This window comes from Saccostrea echinata, unplaced genomic scaffold (genome assembly GCF_033153115.1).
Source record: "Saccostrea echinata isolate AGI-Se365-2 ecotype Australia unplaced genomic scaffold, CSIRO_AGI_Sech_v1 ptg000054l, whole genome shotgun sequence".
Classification (NCBI taxonomy): domain Eukaryota; kingdom Metazoa; phylum Mollusca; class Bivalvia; order Ostreida; family Ostreidae; genus Saccostrea; species Saccostrea echinata.
In genome coordinates, this window is record NW_026889803.1 from 47,434,953 (window position 1) to 47,458,765 (window position 23,813).

Here is a 23,813-nt window from a genome sequence, read left to right on the forward strand (position 1 = left end):
GCTTTATGGACAACCCTCGTAGTCAAACAAATCAGTGGGAAAATCAAAAGACAATCTGAATATTTACTAAAATCCACAGAATTAAAAATATAGAACATGGCACTTACATCATATACGTTGACAAAACTTAAATTGCACTACAAAGACACATTGCATTTACAAAGTTAGTTTAGTTTAAAGCTAATAATATTATAATTTAATACAAATATCAATATAACATTAACATTAACAATATAACATTAATAATAACGATAGCAATTATTTATAACTCAAACAATAATAACAAAATTAGTCTTTAGCATCCATTGGATTGTCCTAAATTTTGGGCTAATATTACATCACTTTTAAATATTTCAACATATTTGACTTTTAACAGCTATCATTTATCTTAGGGAAAAAAACCCACTAAATTTCCTAATCACACGTCAATCATTTTATTGTTTCGATTTTTGCAATTAGCAGAAAGAATTGAGTTGTTAATCATTAGAAAATCATGCTCAGCCACTCTCACGAACTTCATACAATATCACTTCCTGCTCATCTGATGTCCGTTCTTTGCTCTTACGAACTCCAATACAAAAGTATATTATAACCCCTGAAAAGGAAAAAAGCTATGTAAGTTAAACTTAAATTTATGTAATTGTTAGAGACGTTAAAAATAGAGTGATAACTATTATAATACTTCTTACTTACCAACAAAAAGCCAAACAGAAAAACTCAACAATGCATTTGAAGGAAGTGATGTCAGAAGAAAAATATTGAGAGTCAACGACAGTAAAGGTGACAATGGTACTCCTGGAGTTTTGTATAACAGTTTACTTCGGTTCTGAGGTTGTTTGCATAAAATGAAAGCCGACACTGTCATTGTACCAAGAATTACAACCAGCAAAAAAATGGACCACCATGAACCCATGTAGATATATTTCCACCCAAACGTCACAATCAGTGAGACTACGAGAGAAGAAATAAAGTAAATCATAATACACAGCACTGATATTAACCAGGAAGTGGAGGAAGGTTCCATGACATCACTCACGTGCAGCGGAAATAACGTACTCTCACTTCCCACAGAAGTCAAGCTTACTATACTGTTCATTTTCTTGTAAGTGCTTCCTCGTAGTTTCTCTATTCTTGGAGAATGTTTAAAAGACAGCACATCGTCCTTATCTGCCTGAAATTGTTTATTAATATAAGAGGGATGCGAAAACTCTGTCATACATTCTTCCTCATTTGGATCTTCGTATTCTTGGATCATTCCAATATTAACTTGTTGGTATCGTAAAAATAAAACACAAAGAGAGACTACAAAAAAAGTTAGCAGCGTGCTGACTCCCAACATGGACAAAAGAAGATTTAATTTGCAACACAATGTAAGAACGAATGATATTAGGAACGACAGTAACAATGCTTTCACTGGAATTTTTCCTTTTAAAGTTAAATCCCCAAGACATTCAGGAAGCAATCCATCCCTTGATAAGGAATACATTATTCTAGGAACAGCCGAGAGAAGCGAAATGGTTGACGCAAACAGGAAAAGGAGAGCTCCGACGCTGAATACGTAACGAGCACCTTGTATGTGACGGTTTTCAAAAATTACTGCTATTCCTGCGTTATCTACGAATGTATTTGAAGGAGACATAAGAGTCACTGCTGAGCTTACAGCTATCATTGAAATCATCGTAAGTGTGATGACAATTGCAAATAAGGCTGGGAAATTTCGTAAAGGGTTTCTTTGTTCCTCGGCCGTGTTGGCTATTGTATCCACAGCTAGAAATGGGAATATGAGGATAGATGCTCCAGATAAAATCTTTAAAGAGAAGAAAAAACACAAGATTAAATTATGCTTTTAACTGATGTGTATTAAAACGCATATCAAGATTGGTTAAATGGATTATTTCCCTGCACTATGTATGAAAGGTATTCTAACTTTCGTTCTTGAAAGAATCAAACAAAACTGGAAGTCGCATCTGCTGGGTGATATACCAAATAAATGATGTGATGACTGTGCACATTTCTTACAAATTTTTGCACAAATTACTGTCGTGAAACTGGGCTACAAAATTAGCCCTTGGCAAGTTTTTAATACAGGTTTCATTAGAGATTGATCTTCAAACACATTAAATTCAATGCATTCTATGCTAAAAAGGCTATTAATCTTCTTATAGTACAAACACTGCTGCAGTTATCAATAGATTTCTTTGAATTCACTTAAAGGAAAACATTTATTGGAATGTTGTATTATCTCTCTATGCTCATATTTTCATTGTAAGGCCCTAGTGAGAAATCAATTTCGAAAGGATCTTGCATTTCCTGGAATTACGAAACATTTGACAAACTGTAAACATTTAAATCAGAGTTTTCTGATCAATCGCATTTTTTCATTTACATCTTTATTTGTCCAGAATCAATTTCCACGCAGAGGAATATGGTTGTATAGATACAACAATAGAAATCCGTTTAAAGTTATTTCGTTAGAAGGCAATTACAATCCAGCATGCACTTGTCGTATTCATATGGTAAATATTAGACGAGATTATCCAATTTTGCCCAAATCAAACCGTCGACGATTATCATTATGCCAAAAAGTGGTTTTAATTTTTGGTCTTGCGTATTAAGTTCTGTAATGTTTACTCGGATTGATTTTCTTTGATGGATTGCCGTGATCCATTTGTAGATTTTTCACTATCTTTTCACCAACATGCAATATTTATTGGGAAATGATGGGCTTTTAGCTCTCCAAGACAGCGTTCTATTTCGTAAATGATTGCAGGAAGTCATAATAAATGCATCAATCCATGGGCTTGACGTTATCTCTGGAGTGGTTTGGTCTTGAATTCTATATTTACTTGACATTTGTAGTACTCTCAGACAGATGCAGATCTATCCACGGGCTATGTCCTTTTGAAATAAATAATAGATTATCATGTTATACCTTTATCTCAGTTGATTGTCGAGTCGCTAATGCTACACGCTTATTGCAGTATTTCCAGTAAGAAAAATAATTCAAAATTTTATTTTGTTCTACTTTGTTTCATTTCATATTCCTATTATCTATTCCTTATTTTTATGATGGCACAATTATAATTCTGTCCATGTCTAGCTTAAAAATGATAAACCACTAACTAATTAGTACATTTTCCAATTAATATATAACTGGATTATTCGTATTATAGAGGGGAAAAATGTATAACAATACATTATCATAAAACAAGTACACGGAGATAAAATGTTTCACAGTAGTACGTAAACTAGCGTTAACCATGTACCGCGATATAAAGTAAATTGTTATTTAGCATTAACCAAGTACCGGGTAAAAAATGTATCATAGTATAAACCAAGAACCGGGATAAAATACATCACAGTGGTACACTAGCATTAACCAAGTACACGTAGATAAAATTTATAACAGTAGAAAACTAACATTAACCAAGTACATGGGGATAAAACTAATAGCAGTTGTAAACTAGCTTGAACCAGTACACGGGGATGAAATGTATCACAATAGTATCACAATGTATCATAATAATACATGTACAGTAGTACACTACCACTAACCCAAAACCGGGGATAAAATGCACCACAAATAGCACCATATGCTTCATAAAGATTTTTTCTCCTAGATAAACACTATTTTAGTATCCATGATCACATCTACTTGTACACCTAAGGCACAAAAATGAATCTGTGTTGCAGTAATACTGATATTGGTATTAAATGGTTTTGTCTATAACACTGTCTATCAACCCAAACAAAACAGTGATAAGAAATCAGTTTTAAACTACATAAATTTAAAAAAGCCCGATGGCCCAAGTTAATATTTCAATATACAGCGTTTTTGTCCTTAGAAATCTCTTGCGGAACACTGATATATATCAATAACTTTTTTTCATGTTTCGTGAATTTTACAACGAACAAAATTTTGATTTATGCAGAAAAAATATAGACAATGCATCAAAAAAAGAAATGCATATTTACTTTACGTAAATCATAGGTATTACTATAGTACATGGAAATCAAAGTATTTTTACTAAGGTTCAACAAGTTATGTATCATTTCTTCCGTTTTTTATTATTAAAATGAAAAATTCATTCAATATGTTTAAACGATATTTCAAAGTCTGAATTGTTGTTAAACTTAAGAAATGTCAGTATTTAGTATCATAGTATATAGAAGTAATGAAGTAAAGTTTCAAAGCATCATTCAAATTCAAAGTATCAAAAGTAAAGCATAAAAGTATTTAAGTACTGTATGTTAACTATACTTTACTATAAAACACTAAAGACAAAGCAGAGGGTTTTTTTAGGGAGGAATCGATTAGGATATGTGTTAAAACATTTTCGACCAATTTCTAAATGCAGGACGAATTACCTTTTTCAAAAATTTGCAAACATTAAAACACATAAAGTTTTGTTTATTTCCACATTACAATAGCTACCTACGAGTAATTTTATTACAATTCTATCACTTACCCCTTCTATACCAAATCTAAAGAAACCCTCTCCGCCCGTCCAGTTGTCGTGTTGTACATGAAAGAACCCTACACAGATGACGGAGAATACTACCACACCTCCGAAAATGCAGAGGACACAGTTAATAACTGTGGAGAACTAAAAATACAATTAAATAACATATTATATACACTTAGATTATTTACATTTTAAAGAGGTTTGTTTACGTTGCATTTATCAATCAAATTGTGACCAGTAGGCATCAAATAAATGAAAACGAAGATAAAAATTAGCAAACCAGTAGAGTACGAAATAGATACTCATTATATTTGTTCTCTGAAATACCTTAGTACTAATAAGCATTGCAGTCGTGCAGATAATCAGTAAAAGGACAGCAATGAAGTCGGGTGATTGGTCAATGTTATGTCCATCTGACCAATGAAATGACGTGTTCAGCAATCTGTTCATAGGAAAAAAAATACATTTTGAAAATTAAAACATTTCATGTCGTCGCCAGCAATGGGTTAAAATTTCGTAGCTTCTCCTACAAATGATTTGTTGTAGGAGAAGACTAAGACCTGTATTTTTGATTATGAATGTTTGGTACATGTAACTAAAGAGATATGAAATAAATCCCTTTCTTGTGTAAAGAAGAAAGATCTTTTTTTTTCCTTTTATTAAAATCATAATATATTAAAATCATAAAGAAGAAAGATCTTGCATGGAAATTATTTTCAATATATGCAATTTTCGAGTTTTACTTTCTTCCAAGAAAAACTTTTACTAGAAATCAACCTTTGAGCTAAAAATGGCAATGATTTAATATGCAGTAAACTTCTGTACCGGCAAATTATTTGTATTTCTTATCAATGAACCATTTACGCATTTGTAGGCGAAAACAGTAAAATTCGAAAGGAAGTGAAAATTAACAGAAATGGAGGGAAATAGATATAGAGAAAAAATAATAAATTTACATGTGAGACTAATGCACATTAAATTTGAAAAAAAAAATTAAGTTCAATTACAATTCTGAATAATTATCTCTGAAATTTATGGTTAATATATCTTTAAAAAATTTTACCTACCGGTACACTAGTGGAAGTATTAATTATCTACGCAATTATTGATCACTAATTCAGAAAATAAGTTCTTGTTTTGTTTTGTCGAATGAACAATTTTTTAAACAAATCACTGGACTGCTACAGGTAATGGTTTGTAAATTTCAAGCTTAAGAAACACAAAATGTATTACGTTTCTATAATATTTTTAACAGAACCCCCTTCAGTGTTGTAATATCCGCAATAAGCAACGAACGCTAAGAGGCGAAACTCCAGCAAAGTTTTATTTGTGAAATAAACATCCATCTTAGACAAATTAATATCAAGATGAATGAAAGTTTTTTTTTATTAAAGGTGTACTCAATAGGTTTCGCTTAGGAAGAACAATGTTCAGAACAAATGAGCTAACATCGATGAATAAAATATGTTTTGTTTTTTTTTTTTTTGTTTTTTTTTTTTTTTTTTGTTGTTGTTTTTTTTTTTTGTTAAAGGAAAGTGGATCATGTGATGTGTTCTGCATTGTTTACTTTGCTTTGGCGACAGGAATTAAGGTCATTTATTTGGAATGATGGAATGAAATATACAGAGATTACGAACAGTATTCAGGCTCAAGAGTCGATTCAAACAATACAAATCAGGAGCAGAGCAAACACAGACCTCCAAAACATCAGAGGTGGGATCATGTACCATGGAGAAGTGAGCATCCCCTGCCGACCGGTCACACCCGCCGTGTGCTCCTTGTCATGATCGAAAAATAACGGGAAAATCCGTAGACAATTCAGTGTGTAAATAATGGCCTAACAATTTGTATGAAAAACGTCAGTCAGCATTTGACTTAATGATAGATTGTATTTGCTGACAGGCTCATTGTATCGACTATAGAACTTTCGAAATTATGACTTTAAACGAGACTGTTGATATTCTTGTTTCATCAACTTGTTTGTCAATAACTCAACTCGTTTTAGAAATTGTTCGTACGTAGAGCATTTGTGCATCGAATCAACTGAGAGATATAAACCCCGTACATGTATGCAGGTGAGAAGGGTATATTGCTACATAAGTAAGGGTAGTTAACGACTGAAAAGTTGAAGTCATCGCTTTTATAATAAAGCTTTGTTGTTAGGTTAGCAATGATTTTTTTCTAGTAAGTACACAAATTTGAAACAGATGTGTTACACTCTGTGGTATCTTATTTCAAGCTCACTGGAATAAATCCTGTCGGCATATGAATGGAAATAACTACTGTTAATGATAATTGATAATACATCGTCGATATATCTAAATGTCAAGTTGAAGGCCACAGCAAGTGTTTTCTTTTTCTCATGTATAAGATTTTGAACAAAATGAATACAAAAATAACGGGGCGTAATTGGTACCCATGGAAATTCAACAGATTGTTGAAAGACCTGAACTCCAAAAACCACATAGATATCAGTAATCAGAAACTCACACATCTTTTTAATATCACCTTCAAAGTACTTGTGTGTACAATCAAAATGTTTTTAACAAAATAATTTTGCAAATGACAATGACTAGTTAAGTAAATTTATGAGTACCTATTTTATTGAAAAAGCAGATGCCAATAAAGTCAAAAGCCTGGACTTTATTTATCGTGGGGAATGGATGTACATGTATATAGATTTGAAAAGTCGTAAGTTTTGATGTTATACTGTAAATTCCTTATTTTACGCGAGTACTTAATATCGCGAAAGGGCTCTTAGACGCCAAAATCGCGAGAACAATAATTCGCGAATGGACGGTTTACAATGAGATTTAACATTAATTTCAACACCATAATAACAAAAGCGTGTAATTTTATTTCGCGAGTGGTGCTCCTCGCGTAATTACGCGTTAATTAATTCCTCGTGTATATTTAGGAATCTACAGTATTTTGGTAAAATTTTGTGATTTCAAATTTTCCAAAAGTTTCTTTAAATTATATCTGGTTTACACCACTTCTCGAATATATTGTTGCACAGTTATCTTGAAGTTTCTCCTTCACTGCTGTTAATATTTTAGAGAAGCGTAAAGAAAGGGGCTTGGTACACTGTAGAACATTTTTTCGAACCCGCTATGTATCTTTGTTTGTTTGTTTGTTTATTGTTTAACGTCCCTCTCGAGAATTTTTCACTTATATAGAGATGCCACCACTTGCCAGTGGAGAGCTACAAATTTTGACCTATACTCGGCATTTAGGGCCATTGAGCAGTGGGGGATCTTTTGCGTGCCAGCACCTACTGTGACACGGGACCTCAGTTTATACGGTCTGATCCGAATGACCGGTCTCCACGTCCCACAGTGGGATTCGAACAACTCCTTAATCTGCGTCTCTAGACCGAACGCTCTGACCACTGCGCCACTCGGGCAACTATCTATAATTGTAAAGATTTTTGAAGTTAAGGAATTCAGTGTAGTTACGGTAATTAAAATTCATTTTGGTTGTTGTAAATATTAGAAATTTTCAAAACTAATATATGATTCTGAAGAATTTCCTCCTTAGAAAGGGAGTTATGGAATTGGATTAGCACTTGTAGAATTGAATCCCAGTTCCTCTAAAATACAATTAAAATAATGAGCCTTACAAACAAAGACAATGTTATCTGGAACCTGGCTCACGTGCGCTGAGTACATTTACATAATTAATATTTTTTTTTTAATCAGAATGATTTATATATCACTTATCTATTTTTTTAAACGGCTAGCAATCCAATAGAAAATGACCATCTGTTAATGAAATATTGCTGTCTGACGACATAAAAGATTGTACAGATTACCTTGGTATGGAATTATTTGTTAGATGGCCGAGATATTGGCTCCATGCTTTAGCGGAGATGGCTACACCAATGCTGTGTTCTAAGATAAGGCTCCATCCTACCACAAACCCACACAGTTCACCAATAGTGGCGTAAGTATAAAAATACGCTGATCCAGTACGGGGTAGACGTAAAGAAAACTCTGTGAAACACAATCCTGTAAAGGTCCAACAAGGATATCAAGAAACAGTACAATGAATATGACATCAAAAGATGTGTTCCTCTTTCTTCAAATATCAGCTGATTTAACTCATAGAAATGAGAACTCATTGTTTAAAAATTATCACTGTTTTACATTTCATTACATAGCTAATAAATAGGCTATTATTAAAAACTGCAAGTGTAGAGAATTTTCAATATGTTGGCGTTTTACTGTTTGCAATATTATACGAGTATGCCCCGAAAATGTCGTCTGGTTTACCTCTGAGCGACAATATCTTTGATGGGTAGAGGCAGCTAGGTAAGATGTGTCTATTTTCACACAAAATTGATATTATTAATTAGTAATTTCGTACCTATAAGCCCCAGTAAGCAAATCATAATCGCTTGGTAGGGTGTGATATTGAACACTTTCAGGACAGATGCTGATATTACACAGTTTAAATTTAAATACGATACTGAGAAATTCTTATTAATTTTGAGTTATTTAATTTGAATAATTAATACAAATCAATGGAAAAATTTTTAACGATATAATAAAGAAGTTATTAAACTTAATATTGGTGAATATTGACAGTCGTTGGCTGTACAAATGTACTCGCAAGCTCGTGCATTTGTACAACCAACTCATGCCAATATTCAGCAATAAAAGTTCCATACCCTATATTATATTATAATAATAATTATTATCATCTTTTAGCAGTTTTATACCAACTGAAAATGGTACGTGTGTTGGAAGGAACGTGTTTCATAATGCTACAACAGGTCAAATGATTTACTGATTATGAATTATAGTTCTAAAAGAACTCCAGTTTATTCTCTGATAACTGAGATATCTATTCTGAAAGACCAGATTTTTCTATCCACACTTTTCCTAACAATAGAATGTCTGCATGGACACTAATTTGTAAACTTACGATACATTCTATACCGATAAAACATTTATATTAATTAACAGTAAATAAAGCTCAATATGCATAGTGCTCAGATCATGATGACATAAATATTGATGAAAATGACCACAGTTCCAACTAACAACTGTCAGATATAGTTTCATTGTGGAAATTCATATATAGATACTAATGAAGAGGTCGCTTTTTATCGTACGATATGCTGTTCAACATAGGTACAAAAAACCTTTTAAGTACATCTTTTGAATGATTATGATGTTTTTGATTTTTTTTTTCATTTTAAAGAATGTGGAATCAGAATAAGTGTTCCATTGTAATGATACACATTTATTGATGTCCATTTCGGTTATTTGCAGGATTTCTGGCAACAAATCGTAATAAAGTATGAAAAAGAAGTCGTCCTTTTTAACGACTATGGGCGAACGATCTTACCGGAGAGTGCAGCAGTGGCGGCAGCGAGGAGAACAGACAGAACTACAGCAGGTCCAGCGACTGAACGTGCAACGTGGGTAATCAGTACATAGACGGCTATACCGATAGAGCCTCCAAATCCTACAAGGGACAAAAATACAAGTAAGAAATGGTTAATCAGAATATATACAGCTTCGCCAAATAAAGCATCCAAACCCTTCAACCGACAGAAATACATGCCATACTTGGGTAATCAGGATATACATAGCTATATTGATAGAGCTTCCAAACTCTACAAAGACCAGAAATAGATATAATACATACATGTAGGTAATCTTCACATATACAGCTAGACTAATAGAGTTTTCAAACCAGAAAGGTAAAGCATTGGTAGTAGTACGTATAGAAGAAAGCCAATAGAGCCTCCAAATCTGACAGCAGACAGAAATATACGTATCAGGACACATATAGCTACACCAATAGAGCTTTCAAACCCGAAAAAGGTAAAGCATAGATACTCAGGACATATAGAGCTAAACCAACAGAGACTCCAAACTACGAGATAGGTGGTCAGGACAAAATTAGCCACTGATAGAGCTCCCAAACCCCTCAAAGAACAAAAATATGATGAAGTATACTCTCCAAGATTTCTCTAGATCTCCTGCAACATGTCTGTTTTATTCAATTGTATATCTAAATGTAGATTAAATAATGATTTTAAAAAAGGAATAATTTTAAATAAGAATGATATTTAAAAAAAAAACAAAACACATGACTAAAAAAGCGCTGATTGTTTGAAATAGTTGTTTTCGAAATTGTTCGAATAGCTTTCGAAAGGTAATTGAAAAAGGTCAAAGAAATTGTTAAAGAGAGAGAATTTATTCCTAATTTCTAAAGAATCGTTCTCATAAATTGTAGTATTCACAATGCACTGGGATAGTTGAAAAGGAATATAACCTAATAATTTATTTTGCAGATGTTTTCGTGTTATTTTTCCATTATTTCAGCACATCGGTATCAACATGCGGGAATTTAACAGAAATATAAGTTCATTTGGACATCAGTAGCAAGCAAAAACACATTATCTAAAAGGCAGGGCATTCCTTGTGGCGGACAATTACTGCTTGCGTGATTGCTTCTACTTTTTATTTGATGAAACTAAACACAAAAATGCCATCAACTTTATGTTCAAGCAATGTGTTATGACACTGTCCTTTCATTGATATAAAAGCATTTCACCGTTATGATCTGACAGAAGAGATCTGCAGCATTATTTAGTGAGGGCATTGGGATTGATAATTATATAAAGCATTATTTTATATCTTGATCTGAAACAAATGACGACTTTAGATATTGTCTATTAATCTGAAAACCCGATAATGTTGCTGATGTGGAATATATACTGTATTTTGTGACAAGTAAACAATATATACGATATATGACCAAGAAACTTACATTGTATTTGTCATGTGTTTGTGATTTTTTTTTTCATTAGTAATTTAATTAAGTTTGATTCTTTTGTAAGTTTTATATACTAGTAAATTAAATACCTATGCCAAGAACATCCGGAACACCGAGCTGCCTTTTCAAATCAGTTTCTAGAAGACGTTTGTTGTCAATAGTTTTCTTTCTAGATATTGCTGCAGGTATCTTTGAACAGAAGGTCATGGTACATCTGCAAAAACAAAGATCAAGCAAGAATACACTGTTCACTGTGGATATGCTTTAGGAATTACTATTAACCATTTTCATTAATTAGAAGGAAACAAAGGATGGTTATTTTTTAAAGAAAATTATTCATCTGTTCGGTTCATTTTTTAATCAAACATGCACAAAATTATACATTATTTCTTTATTCATGATTAGAAAACAATGGCTAAAATCTTTACTATATAAATAAGCATAATGTTGTTACAATTTGGGGTAATTTTCCTCGGAGACAGAATGTATTGATAAACATTATTAAGTAGAAAAAGCTTATCAATCTTAATGCCCACTGAAGTGTTACATCGGATCTTTCCTTTTAATTAACTTTCGCGGCTTTCCAAAGCTATAGATTTTGACATGTCAAAGGTACTCTAAAATCGTTCCAAATCCGAAGCCTGGACAACTTGATCGACTTTGTTTTACCAAAGGTTATGGACCCCATTAAAGATGTAGAAGAAGAGTGTGACTGTGTTTTATGCCTTGTCCATGTTATTTTTTCATTCGTTATACATACATGTATTTACTTCGATATAAATATACCTGTCCTTTAAGTATATTAGTAAAGGACAACAATCTTATTAATATGAGAAATGTGCAATGATATAAAATAAGAAATATCGAAAAAATCATGAACAAGATTTCAAAAAAGTATTTTTAATGTGTGCACTTGCATTTGAAAAAAAGTAAGTACTTTATACTTTTTTCATTCAATGGTTGACTTGTTAATTAGCACCACTATTTTGAACTCACATTAGATTCTCATCAAAATATAATTAGACAAGAGTTTGTTTTACAATGTTATTGATTGACACTTTAAATATTGTAATCTCTATCAGGTGTAATAATCTTTGATTACACAGTGCATGGATTTCAGAGAGATTGCAACCTGTAGATTGATTGAGATTCTATAAAACAAAAGTGGGTGTTTATGTCAACATTGATATTTGTCTGGGCTCATAAAATAAGGTGTCATATTTCATGTATGCAGACCAGAGAACAATGTAATTTGTCTTGTAATCGATTCTAAAATAGTAATTAAAGTCTCTTCTGTGTTGATGAAAACCCTTATCAATACTTTCATCCAATTTTTGTTCCTTGATTTTAAGATTTAGGATTTTGTGAAATGCTTTTATGAAATGTTATATACTTTATGTCAAAGTTTGTCTCTCAAAGCATTAAAAAAATCTTTAAATATGCCTGACTAGGAAATCTGTCTGTTAATACATAAGCTCTTTCTAACAATGAACCCTATAAATTCACATAATAACATACCAAAAATGATTTTAACAATTTTTATTTTACAGGAAGTCTTAAGTTTAAAAAGTATTTTATTATTGATGGAGTCAGTGCTTGTCAGAAAGTTTATCTATTCATATGTAAAACCTTATGGTCCGATCCTAAATACTATTCAATGAATGAAAAAGTCCAGTATTCATAAAAAGGATTCTGGAATATTATTTTGCGTTCAATGGGGAGATATTTCTTTTTAACTGTTTTATAAATAACAGATATAAATCCATTTCCAGTGATCTGTTTATCCTTACTTATCGACCCACAAATTGCTTTTATGCACTGTTACAGAAACAAATCCCTTTAAGTCTTTCATCTCAAGAGTATTGAGATGCATATTTTATAATGACTGTGACATACAACATGCACCCAATGCAGAACAGACGTAAAATATCACAGATTAGAACAATTTCAAACTCTTGTCCCGAATACAATCAGAAGTCTCTGAAAAGACTAGCTCTACTGGCTTCTACTTAAAACAAAAAAAAAGGAGAAAAGTAGCACTTTGACTTGGAACTATAGCAACAGCAATAAATAGAATAATGATCCTTGATTTAATATCATTCTTGTGGTAAATTAAATTGGAATGGGACAGTAGGATGAGTAGCATTTTGAAAGAATTTCACAGAAATTTCTATTTCTATTGACCAGGGCAACATCATTCATGAAAATCACTAACCAATTGATAGATTTATGCTCCTGTTTGTAGTGTACATGTGTATTAACGTATTTTGAAATCAGACGAAATTTATTGGAGGAATAACATTTTGAAAGAATTTCACAGAATTTTCTATTTTAAGTAACCAAATGGCAACATCATATGTCAAAGTAAAAAAGAAAACTGATATACAGAATTATGCATCTTGATGTAGGTTATTTGTGTAGAGGGTTTTGTTGAGATCAGACCAAAACAGTAGGAAGAGTAGTTTTTAGAAAGAATTTCACGCGAATGTTTATTTAAAGTAACTTTGGTAAAACCGTTCATCGGATTAAAAAAAATAATGCATACCAAATTTTATTAAAATCTGACTTAGTTGGATGAGTTGTCTTTTGAAAGAGTTTCACAAAAAATTTTAGTAACCAGGGCAACATAGTTTGTCAAAATTAAACACTGATTACCAAGATTATGTATATTGGTGTACATGTCTATTTGTTTAAGATTTATTGATGTAAGAGGGGTAGCGTTTTAAAAGAATTTCACAGAAATTTCTATTTTTAGTAAATTTTGCAACCCTGTTCATCGAAATCAAAAACCAGTATAAAGGATCATGTATCTACAAATGTAGATACTTTAATTGTGTACAAAGCTATTTTGAAGTCGTATTAAAACTGTAGAAGGACAAGCATTTCGAAAAATTGTTTGCAGATAGAGAGACAGACAGATGGACAACTCTGATCATTAGAGCTAAAAATCAAAAATCAAAACAATCTGAATGTCTTAGCATGCATATTGACTCAAAAACCATTAATGAAATACAAAATGATGGCAGATTTGATTCGTTTTTACAACCTTTATTTATCTATTTTACCTTTTGTTTTATTCATTTAAATACGAAGGGATTAAAATAAAAATAATATGCATAATTACTTCTCCTAATGATATCTTCATTACATTTACCAAATTTTCCGTATTTTTCCGTAGATTTGCATCTTTTTACTAGCAATGAAGTATCTTGAATAACATCATTTTATATGAAATTATAAATCATAGCTTAGCTTCATCTTTGGAAAAATTACAGTTATGTACAACTTGATCTTAAGTGTACGTTAAAAATGTAATGAAATGATTTCAGTTGTGCTTTGAATTGATACTGTAGAGCTCTGTGATAACTAGGAAATCGGAATCCTCTTTAAACATTAGATACAGGCTTGATGGTTCTGTAATTTTTCTTGTAAGTGTGATGGAGAATGTATTTTTATTGGGAATAAGAAACCAAGAAGACATTTCATGTTTTACGGGGAATGTGTCCTATTCGAGAGTTTATGATTGATTCTCCGTAAAATTGTCAATCATACATGAACATGCTGTCTTTCATACACTTTTGCCCATGTTTAAACGTAGAAACTCTGATAATGGAAAAAATGAAGTATTACAGAGAGCAGAGATAAATTTCGAAAGCGCTTCATCTCAGAAAATAGAGCATTTCTTGGAATCTGAAGTTTTTTTCAATCGCTAAAATCATTTTTTAAGTGCCTACATTATAAAATCATTATGTCGGATTATTACACATTTATTTTTGTTTCAATTAATTAGCACTTATGGCATTCAAGGAGAAAAAAAGATGCTTTAAGAAATGTAACTATCAATTTTAGATAAGTAGTGTATTTTAGTTTTCCAGATGCTAGTGCACAAGACCGTATCCATGAATATTTCATTAGCTGTATAAAGGTGCCAGTCTCATTACTCATCGATAGACTTTATTTAAAATTTCCTTGAATTTATTCAGTTACGTAACTTTTGAAAAATTGTACTACAGGACTTGGCAAAAGCACTTTGAATTTTTTTTCTTAAACCATACTTATATATTTTTGGTTTTGCATCGAATGAGGAGAAAGAATCAGGAGTTGAGGATTTCATTCCTTGCCCGTTTATGCAAGCCAATATCACTCATAATTGCATCCCTTGGGCAGACGGAAATCCTTAAATATCTTTGAAAATTGTATCAGCCATATAAAATAATGGAATTGAATCATCAAAGAACAAACACATTACTGATCCATAAATATTGATATACACCGTACATTATTAAGTGCAAAACAATAGCTGGAATTGAACGAAGATTGATTTGAGGCTGAGTATAAACGAACACGAACTAAATTTATTATTACAGCATGATTTAATAATTAAGACTAACAGTTCAAAAAATATGAAAAAATCAATGTTTTGATCTCAAATTGAACGAATTTGTACACCGCCGTCAATACACGGCACTTAGAAGATATTGTCATGAAAGGGGCTAAATACATAGCTTATGACATGAATATTTGAATATTAGGTTTGGTTGAAATATCCAGAACTTATTTAATGATGACATTTTTTCTGCTAAATGATAGACTTTAATTTCCATTAAATTTAGTCACTTTATTATACTAAATATTACACCAAGAAAAAAGAAGCCAATACAAGCTACGACAGTAAAGCGGTATAAAGTAAAAATTAAATATTTACTAAATTCTGAGATAAATTAAAATGACAATTCTAAAACATTAGTCGGATTAATGATTAAAGGTCTCAAAATTGAAAATAAATCATCAAAGCATATATAGACCAGTTAAATGAATAAATAATGAATGGCATTAAATGAAAATTTACCAAATTTCATAATCTCAAGTCTCAGCATTCAAGCATACATATGTAGGAAAGGAAAAAAAAAACAAATATGCTGTAAAATTATGTTTATAGTTTTGTTGTTTTATTTAAAGATAATTTGTACTCATTAGTTTCAACTAGTACATCATGTGTAGATTGTGAAAGTTTGTAAATAGAAGCTAAAACGATATTTAAAAAAAAATTTAAAACGATTTTAAAAAATTACAATTTTCTTCTAATTTCAATGAATATTTTTGTATTGATATTGTTTACATGTGCAGAAAAACTCGGGCAAATTATATATACCCTTCCAGGTATTTGCAACTGATCTGACAACAATTAAATATTGACTCTTTTGATAATTGGAATTTGTCGTTGTTCATCAGTAATTCTGTATTCATTGTCCGTCGTTGTAATTTTAAAGCATTAATGATTGTGTTTTTTTTTTTGTTTATCGTGGTCCTTTGAACACTTAGTATCGTCGGTTGTGCACGGTTTTGAAGGAAATATACCCTCTATTAGTATTGCGTTAAACATTTTCAGGATTGGTTCGTCATCCTCTTTTTATATTTACATTAAATTTTTCAAGTGCAATGACATCTTCGGTGAATCACTGTACTTTTGTCTCATTTGGTTCGAAAACAGTATTTAACCGATAAAACATCTTTTTTTTTTTTACGTTTTATGAACGTTTGTTAATGTGTTTTGACGGATATTAAAGTTCACTGTATCTCTGACGTTTCTAATTATTTTTACGCTTCACAGTTATTTGAATCTTTGTTTTCCTAGAATATTCATTGTTATAATAGGAAATTGCAATTGTCTGTCAAGTTTTAGGGAACTAAGCATTTTTTGCCTTATTCAACAAACGCAAAAAATAATGTGTTTGTATCAGAACTAAAGAGAAGCAGAATTTTTGCACGAATCAGACATGTACATAATATATTTCTCCTGATTAATGTTTTGCGATTTGTTGGTCTCCGGAACAATGTTTATGTCTAAATAGCATTTTAATTCCATGAAGTTTCATTTCTGCATTAACTTAAATATAAAAGTTTGCAATATTTTCATTTTTCCTTTCAGTGATTTCATATGCAAATAAAGAAAAGAACTTCAACATTATATAGATTTCTTTGAAGATTTCCTTTGATTGAAGCATATTTAATTGGACAAAGTTAACTGGATTGGACAAAGTGTATGGCACAAAGAAAATAAAGACAAGATCAACAAACAAAAGACTTAAAGGTAGGACATCGAAAAAGGTGCAAAAGAAGGATAGAGAAAGTATTATAGTTACGCTGGTGCATTGCACATGTATATTCAGAATCCTTTAGATATTTCATAGAATTTAATACTAGTGCATTTTAACTCCTAAAATGAAATACCTTTCATTTCATTTATAATTTAGCTAGTCAATATTGAATCGAGTTCCCTGCTATAAAAATGTTTTGAATCCCTTTAGGTAGACATCGAAGGCGTTAACTATATTCACGTTTCCTGTCAGTGGGTATAACATTCTACCATAAATGGTTAGTGGAAAGAATGAGCAATTAAGCAAGTTTGTTCAACTCCTAGGCATGACAATATCTGTTTTATTTCAAAATAATGAATTACTATGAGACTTTGGGTGACGATTAGCTCATAAGCCGAACTTTCACAGAACAATATTAATGATTTATTTTTAACTTCAGACATAACTTTTATTTTTGCTCTCAGTCGGTAGAGCGCTCGCTCCGTGATCGGGAGGTCGTGAGTTTGAATCTCGGCCGCGACTGACCTAAGACGATAAAAAATGGGTAGCAACTGTTCCTTCGCCATGCGCTCGGCACTTTGAAGTGAAAGTTGCGGGTCCTTCGGATGAGACCTTAAAAACCAAGGCCCCGTGTCACGGCAGGCGTTGGCACGATAAAGATCCCTCACTACTCAATGACCCTGAGTGCCGAGTAAAGGTCAAAATTTGAAGCCCTTCACCAGTATATGGTGACGTCTCTGAATGAGTGAAAAATTCTCGAATGGGACGTAAAACAACATACAATCAATCTATTTTTGCTTCCAAGCAAGTAATCTTTTCCCGTTTTGATATATATAACAGGAGTCTGTTTTTTTTTTTTTTTTTTTTTTTTTTTTTTTTTTTTTTTTGCAAGCCTTTTTTTAGCCCGGTTCATTTCTTGAGAAGCAATAGCCATGTAAAGACGAATAATGACCTCCGTAGATAAATGACCAGGGGCCATCGAAAAATGAGCCCCTAACCGTAGAGAACCCTTGGAGTCAGTTTTCTACATGTGCAACCTATAAGAAATTGACCCCCGTTGAAAAATGACCCCCATCCCAACAGATGATACAAAATGAAAATGATGTTTGATGTCAATTAAGGCTTGGGTCTCAACGGGTAAGACTCATACGTTTTTTCTGATTAGCACTAGAAGAACACGCAATTAAAATTTGTTTAACAACTTTAGAGCCCCTTGATGTAGAAATTCTTAAAAAGAAAAATATACCTTAAAAAATCTACAAAGGGTCACTTTTCTATTGGGGTCATTTTTCTTCACGTAAGGTATGTAGATTTTAAGGGTGATGCCACTTTTTCTACAGGCAAAAAAGTCATTTCTCGACGTCGAATGATGACCGGGAGTAATTTTTTGACGTCGAAAAATGACCCCCGATCATTATTCTACGGGGTTCATTATTCGTCTTTACGCCGGCTATTGTCAACCTGTTCAAACCGGACGTTGACTAAACAGCCGCAGAATTAAAACTTTTGTGTTAAAATATAGTACTTATTCTCACCACTTTTGAGATAATAAAATCGTTTAATTAAACAAATGGAAATACATGTATTTGCATTTACTGAACATTTTCATACTTTAATAATAGGAAGTGACTTTATTTTGTTCAAAATTTAAACATCCAGTGTTTAATGTAAATACATTCGATGTGTTTTTCCGAGTTTGCCGGATTGATTGATTGATTGATTACATGTTGTTTTACGTCCTGTTAGAGAATTTTTTCACTCATATAGAGACGTCACCATATACTGGTGAAGGGCTTCAAATTTAGACCTTTACTCGGCACTTAGGGCCATTGAGCAGTGAGGGTTCTTTATCGTGCCAACGCCTACCGTGACAAGGAGCCTCGCTTTTAAGGTCTCATCCGAAGGACCCGCAACTTTCACTTCAAAGTGCCGAGCGCTTGGCGAAGGAACAGTTGTTACCTATTTTTTATTGACTTAGGTCAGTCGCAGTCGTGATTCCAACACACGACCTTCCGATCACGGAGCAAGCGTTCTACCGACTGAGCTACCGTGAAGGCGCCGAGTTTGCTGGAAAGTCCGAGAAGATTTTTGGAACTTGCAAAGTAAAACGGGGACAGGGAACCAGGCTAATTCATTGATGTCAGGTTCAGACCCTGATTAACACGGTACAAGTTTTCATCTATAAATTTGACATTTCATTGATGATGTTAATTTTTTAAATATCATTTTCATGATTTTGTAAAAAAAAAAAAAAGAAGAGTTTTTTCATTTTAGATGTGATTGAAACCTTTAATTTTGATCATTTTAATTATTACAAAACTATTAGTACTTTTCTCTTGTGTTTGTGTATTTTCAATGGTTTTGAAATAAAATAACTTGATTAATATCATTATGACAATTCAACAGGAATACATGCCATTACTTCGTTCATTTTCAATCACAAAGTATACGTTATGCATTTAATCTTCTTTTCAATCAATTATTAATATTTTTGTTATTTTAGAAATTAGTTAAGATAATAAATTATTTCTAGGGTACACTCAATTTTATATTAAAGTATAATACTCTTGATTCATGATTGTCATATGGCTTATAGGACTTTCATCGAAATTCCAAAAACAGATTTAAAAAAAAAAAACAAGATATACTTTTTGATTATCATAAGTAGATTGCCTTATTTTAGCCAGAATTGAAGACAATGGAAGTCACATGACACGGTGACGTCATAAGCTGGGCACCAAAGTCTTGCAAGCTATATAAACATACCAAAATGCTCCTTAAAGAAATATGAAAGCAATGCATTTCAAATAGTTTTTAAAGAACTATATTATATAAAATTATATGAGAACATGAACTCACAGTTTAAATCAAGTTAAAACAGAAATGAAAAAATGGAATAGTAGCAGAGATTAACGGGGAATAATGTTTCCTTATCCCTTTTAATTTTCGTAGATTGTTTTTTTTTCTGGTATTATATTACATCAAATCTTAAACATATATTGGTACGTTTGTACAGAAATTTATTAATTTACTGCTGAGTCACTTTTGCTTATTAATCTACAGGACAGAGACGAGTCGTCTTTTACCAGTTTTACCAAGGTAATTTTTGAGCTAGACAATGGTGCGCACACTATGAAATAAAAGACTCGTAATTCATTTAAACATTTTTCTTGTCGAATCAATAACTGCATTTACGACATCGAATTATGTAGTTGTGTACCTAGCCCTAACTGATGCACAAAATATGAACGCAGCTCTACATCTACTTAAAAGCTATAGAAAACTTTATTAATAATTTGTTTATCCTATTTAAAAGTGACAGAGTGGAACTTGTTGAAATCAACAATTTTCACATAAAGGATATTGGTTAAAATCAATTATTTTTTTCGGACAGAGACTCTACTATTTTGACAAATATGTTAATATATATTATCCAGTAGAGAGTTATATTTCATTTTTATTATTCATTTTTATTATTACTTGATATTCATAATTTAATAATTATTTCCGCAATAAAATGTATAATAAATGAATCTCTAGCAAGCTGTATGAATTATAAATACAGCAAAACTCACACTATTTAGCAAAATCATGCAATTAAAAAAATGCATACTTTGCTTGGATTTTTTCTGAGCTTAAAAGTACCACTCAAAACTATTTTTAAAATAATTCATAATACGTTTTCTTACATAGAAGGAAATTTTAAAAAAAAGTACGAGAGAACTTGAAAAAAAATCGTTTTATATATATAAGCAAAAAGACAGCAAGTGCCACTATACATTGTAGCGAATTTGCAGCTTTGCGTTTTAGTTCATTAAAAGAATCTCAAGAAAGAAAAGATTCCAAACAAAATATCCAGATACATATCTTACTATAGTATAAATGTAGTCAAGAAAAAAAATGATAAGGATTCCATTAAGAATCAATGACAGAAGTTACATGTATGAAGAATAGACCTTAAAAGTTTGAAGCGTGTTCCATTTTGAGACTAATCGAATCTAAGGATAATGGTATTTAAGCACATTTATGAGAAATTCATTTTTTGTATCGTAACCTCTCCCTCTTTATATATACATGCATATCCTTTTGTATGTATCTGCCAAGCAACAACGTTCAGCAAAACGTCCATCGACAAAGTAAACACAAAGTAAACATGTTATTTTTAATCTGTGTATAAAAATTACATATATATACAGACGACACGTTCCTCAATGATATATCACTTCCCCCCCCCCCCCAAAGAATTTGTCATTGAGTATTGCTACTTTAACACGTTTCTTTACAAAAGATTGAAGTACCTTAACAGGCATTTGTGCAAGATACCAGAGAATGCTATTTACACATGTACTATTTAATCTTATTGGAAATCACAAGAATTGCCAATATCACATTTTTTTTGGTGTCTTTATTTACTTAAACATTTTGAAAACATTTTAAAAATCACAAGATAATGGTAATTATGATTGATTCGTTGTATATTACGAAGAGATACAAAATAGATATTCGAGCTACGTTTCATCAGATCTTAAAGCATTGTACATGCAAGTGAACTACAGTCAGCGATTCAAAGCGATTTCTCACCGTCGTTCTGATAATACCATGACAGAGGACTAAGTGTATGGTACAGATAGCTGTTTAGCCTCCACAGAATGTAGATAATTACTTTACTAGTCTTTACAGGAAGTAGAATATTAGTTAGTCATTTAGTGATTATAGATAATGCAGAAAGACATGATGTTTTATAAGATTTTAGAGCACATACTCTAAGGTATTTAGCGTGTGTTAATTGATGCTGGTATTCCAAGATTAACCTTAATGCAGTCAAGAAAGAATCGCCTTTTGATGGCTCAACATTTAATTAAGAGCAATCTTTCATGTATTTTCTGGTACAAAAGATGCTTTAAAAGGCGTTGCAATTTCCTCTTGACCTCGGAGAACATTACCAACAATTTTCTTTTTATAATAAAAAAAAATATTACTCATTGCTATGATGTTTATACAATGAAATAAAATTTACCTTTAGCAATATATTCTATAGATATTGTATAAAAATGTGATTATATTGATTTCTTTTAACTCTCTTAAATGACAATGCGATTTCAACACTTGCACTACAACTGCACTTCAATAGTAGATCAAAAAAGGTAGCGAAATAAAAGAAGCAAAACGAGCTAAAACGAACAGTAAAACGAGTGTATTTTCAACATCATCACCTAACTTAGTAAATACTAGTAACAAAATCATTTTCCATTGATATGCTTATTACTATTACAAAAATTAAGAGAAAATTATATAAAAAGGTTTCAGAATTTAAAGCAGATTAAGGATGTAAAACTTTTGTGGCATTCATTTAATTCATCTATTCCATCTTTCAGAACAACTTACTTGTTACTTGCTGAGTTCCATCCTGATATTAGAGTGTTGTTTGACTTGTGATGCAAAGTGAACAAACGAGATTCCTATTGCACAATCAATATAACTGAATATTCTTCAATACATATTGGGTGCAATAAATCAGATCAACTCAGAGATTTCTGAAGAACTCAGTCTAAGAAAGGCGAAGGTCCCAAATCCAATGCTCTCTCTAACGTGTCTGGTAGTCTTAAAAAAGGCAATTCTCTCCGTGTGTGATATCGACACGAGGTCTCCGATGGGAAATGTTTTAACTCTCGCAGAATACAAATAAAAGTTCCTCTTTGTGGACTTTATTAGGCGGAGAGTCATGGGAAGCCGATGTTTCGCTTCCGAGAACCGTAATCAACATTCATGAAACATGCATGCGCTCACTGTTTTGTATCATTTTATCGGCATCCGGTTGTTAGCATCGTGTTAATTCCCCGGATGTTTATTTCGTGGATGGATGATGAGATAGATTTATGATATGATGCACACCTAATAATGTGAATATTGAATGTGGTAGTTTTATAGCTGTTACGGGTGGGAAAAGGTAAACCTATCGACGCATCGCATCTCACATTATCTATATTTGCATAAATTTTGCTGCTTCTCAAATCTAAAGTTTCGACAAGAAACTGAGATCAATACCTTTAAATGAATTAGTTATTTAAAAAATTTACATTTTGCATTTAAATTTTTAAAAAATTAAAATGCTCTATATTTTCTATGAAAATGACCCTTTTAATACGAGATCTAGATAAGATGAATTGACCAAACACTCTCACCTTTAGTGTTTTAAAAAGAGAATTTTACATGTAAAAATTAAAATCATATAACATATTATTCGGATTTTGGTCATCTTCACAATGTCAAGGCTCTCAACACAAACCTTTGACAAAAGTCGCTATTTAAAAGTCGGGCTAGAAAACTTTTTTCATTTGTTCTCGGTCTTGGACTGGGAACGAATCAGAAAATGGTATTAATATTGGGTAAAGATTTGTACACAAAAATGGTCTCTCGGTACAAAGGAAATCAATTGAGGGAGATAAATTTTAGT

General features: G+C 31.8%; 1 protein-coding gene across 1 annotated transcript; it reads right to left on the reverse strand.

Annotated features, from left to right (window-relative positions):
* Nucleotides 1-276: 276 nt before the first annotated feature.
* LOC133171587 (high affinity cationic amino acid transporter 1-like) lies at nt 277-23,234 on the reverse strand. Its single transcript, XM_061306367.1, has 8 exons — nt 22,745-23,234; nt 11,351-11,475; nt 9,822-9,941; nt 8,281-8,476; nt 4,794-4,908; nt 4,470-4,607; nt 694-1,807; nt 277-595 (listed from the first exon to the last, which is right to left on the reverse strand). Exons 2-8 carry the CDS (start codon nt 11,466-11,468, stop codon nt 498-500), a joined length of 1,899 nt encoding a protein of 632 aa, XP_061162351.1. The 5' UTR covers nt 11,469-11,475; nt 22,745-23,234; the 3' UTR covers nt 277-497.
* Between the last annotated feature and the right edge of the window lie 579 nt (nt 23,235-23,813).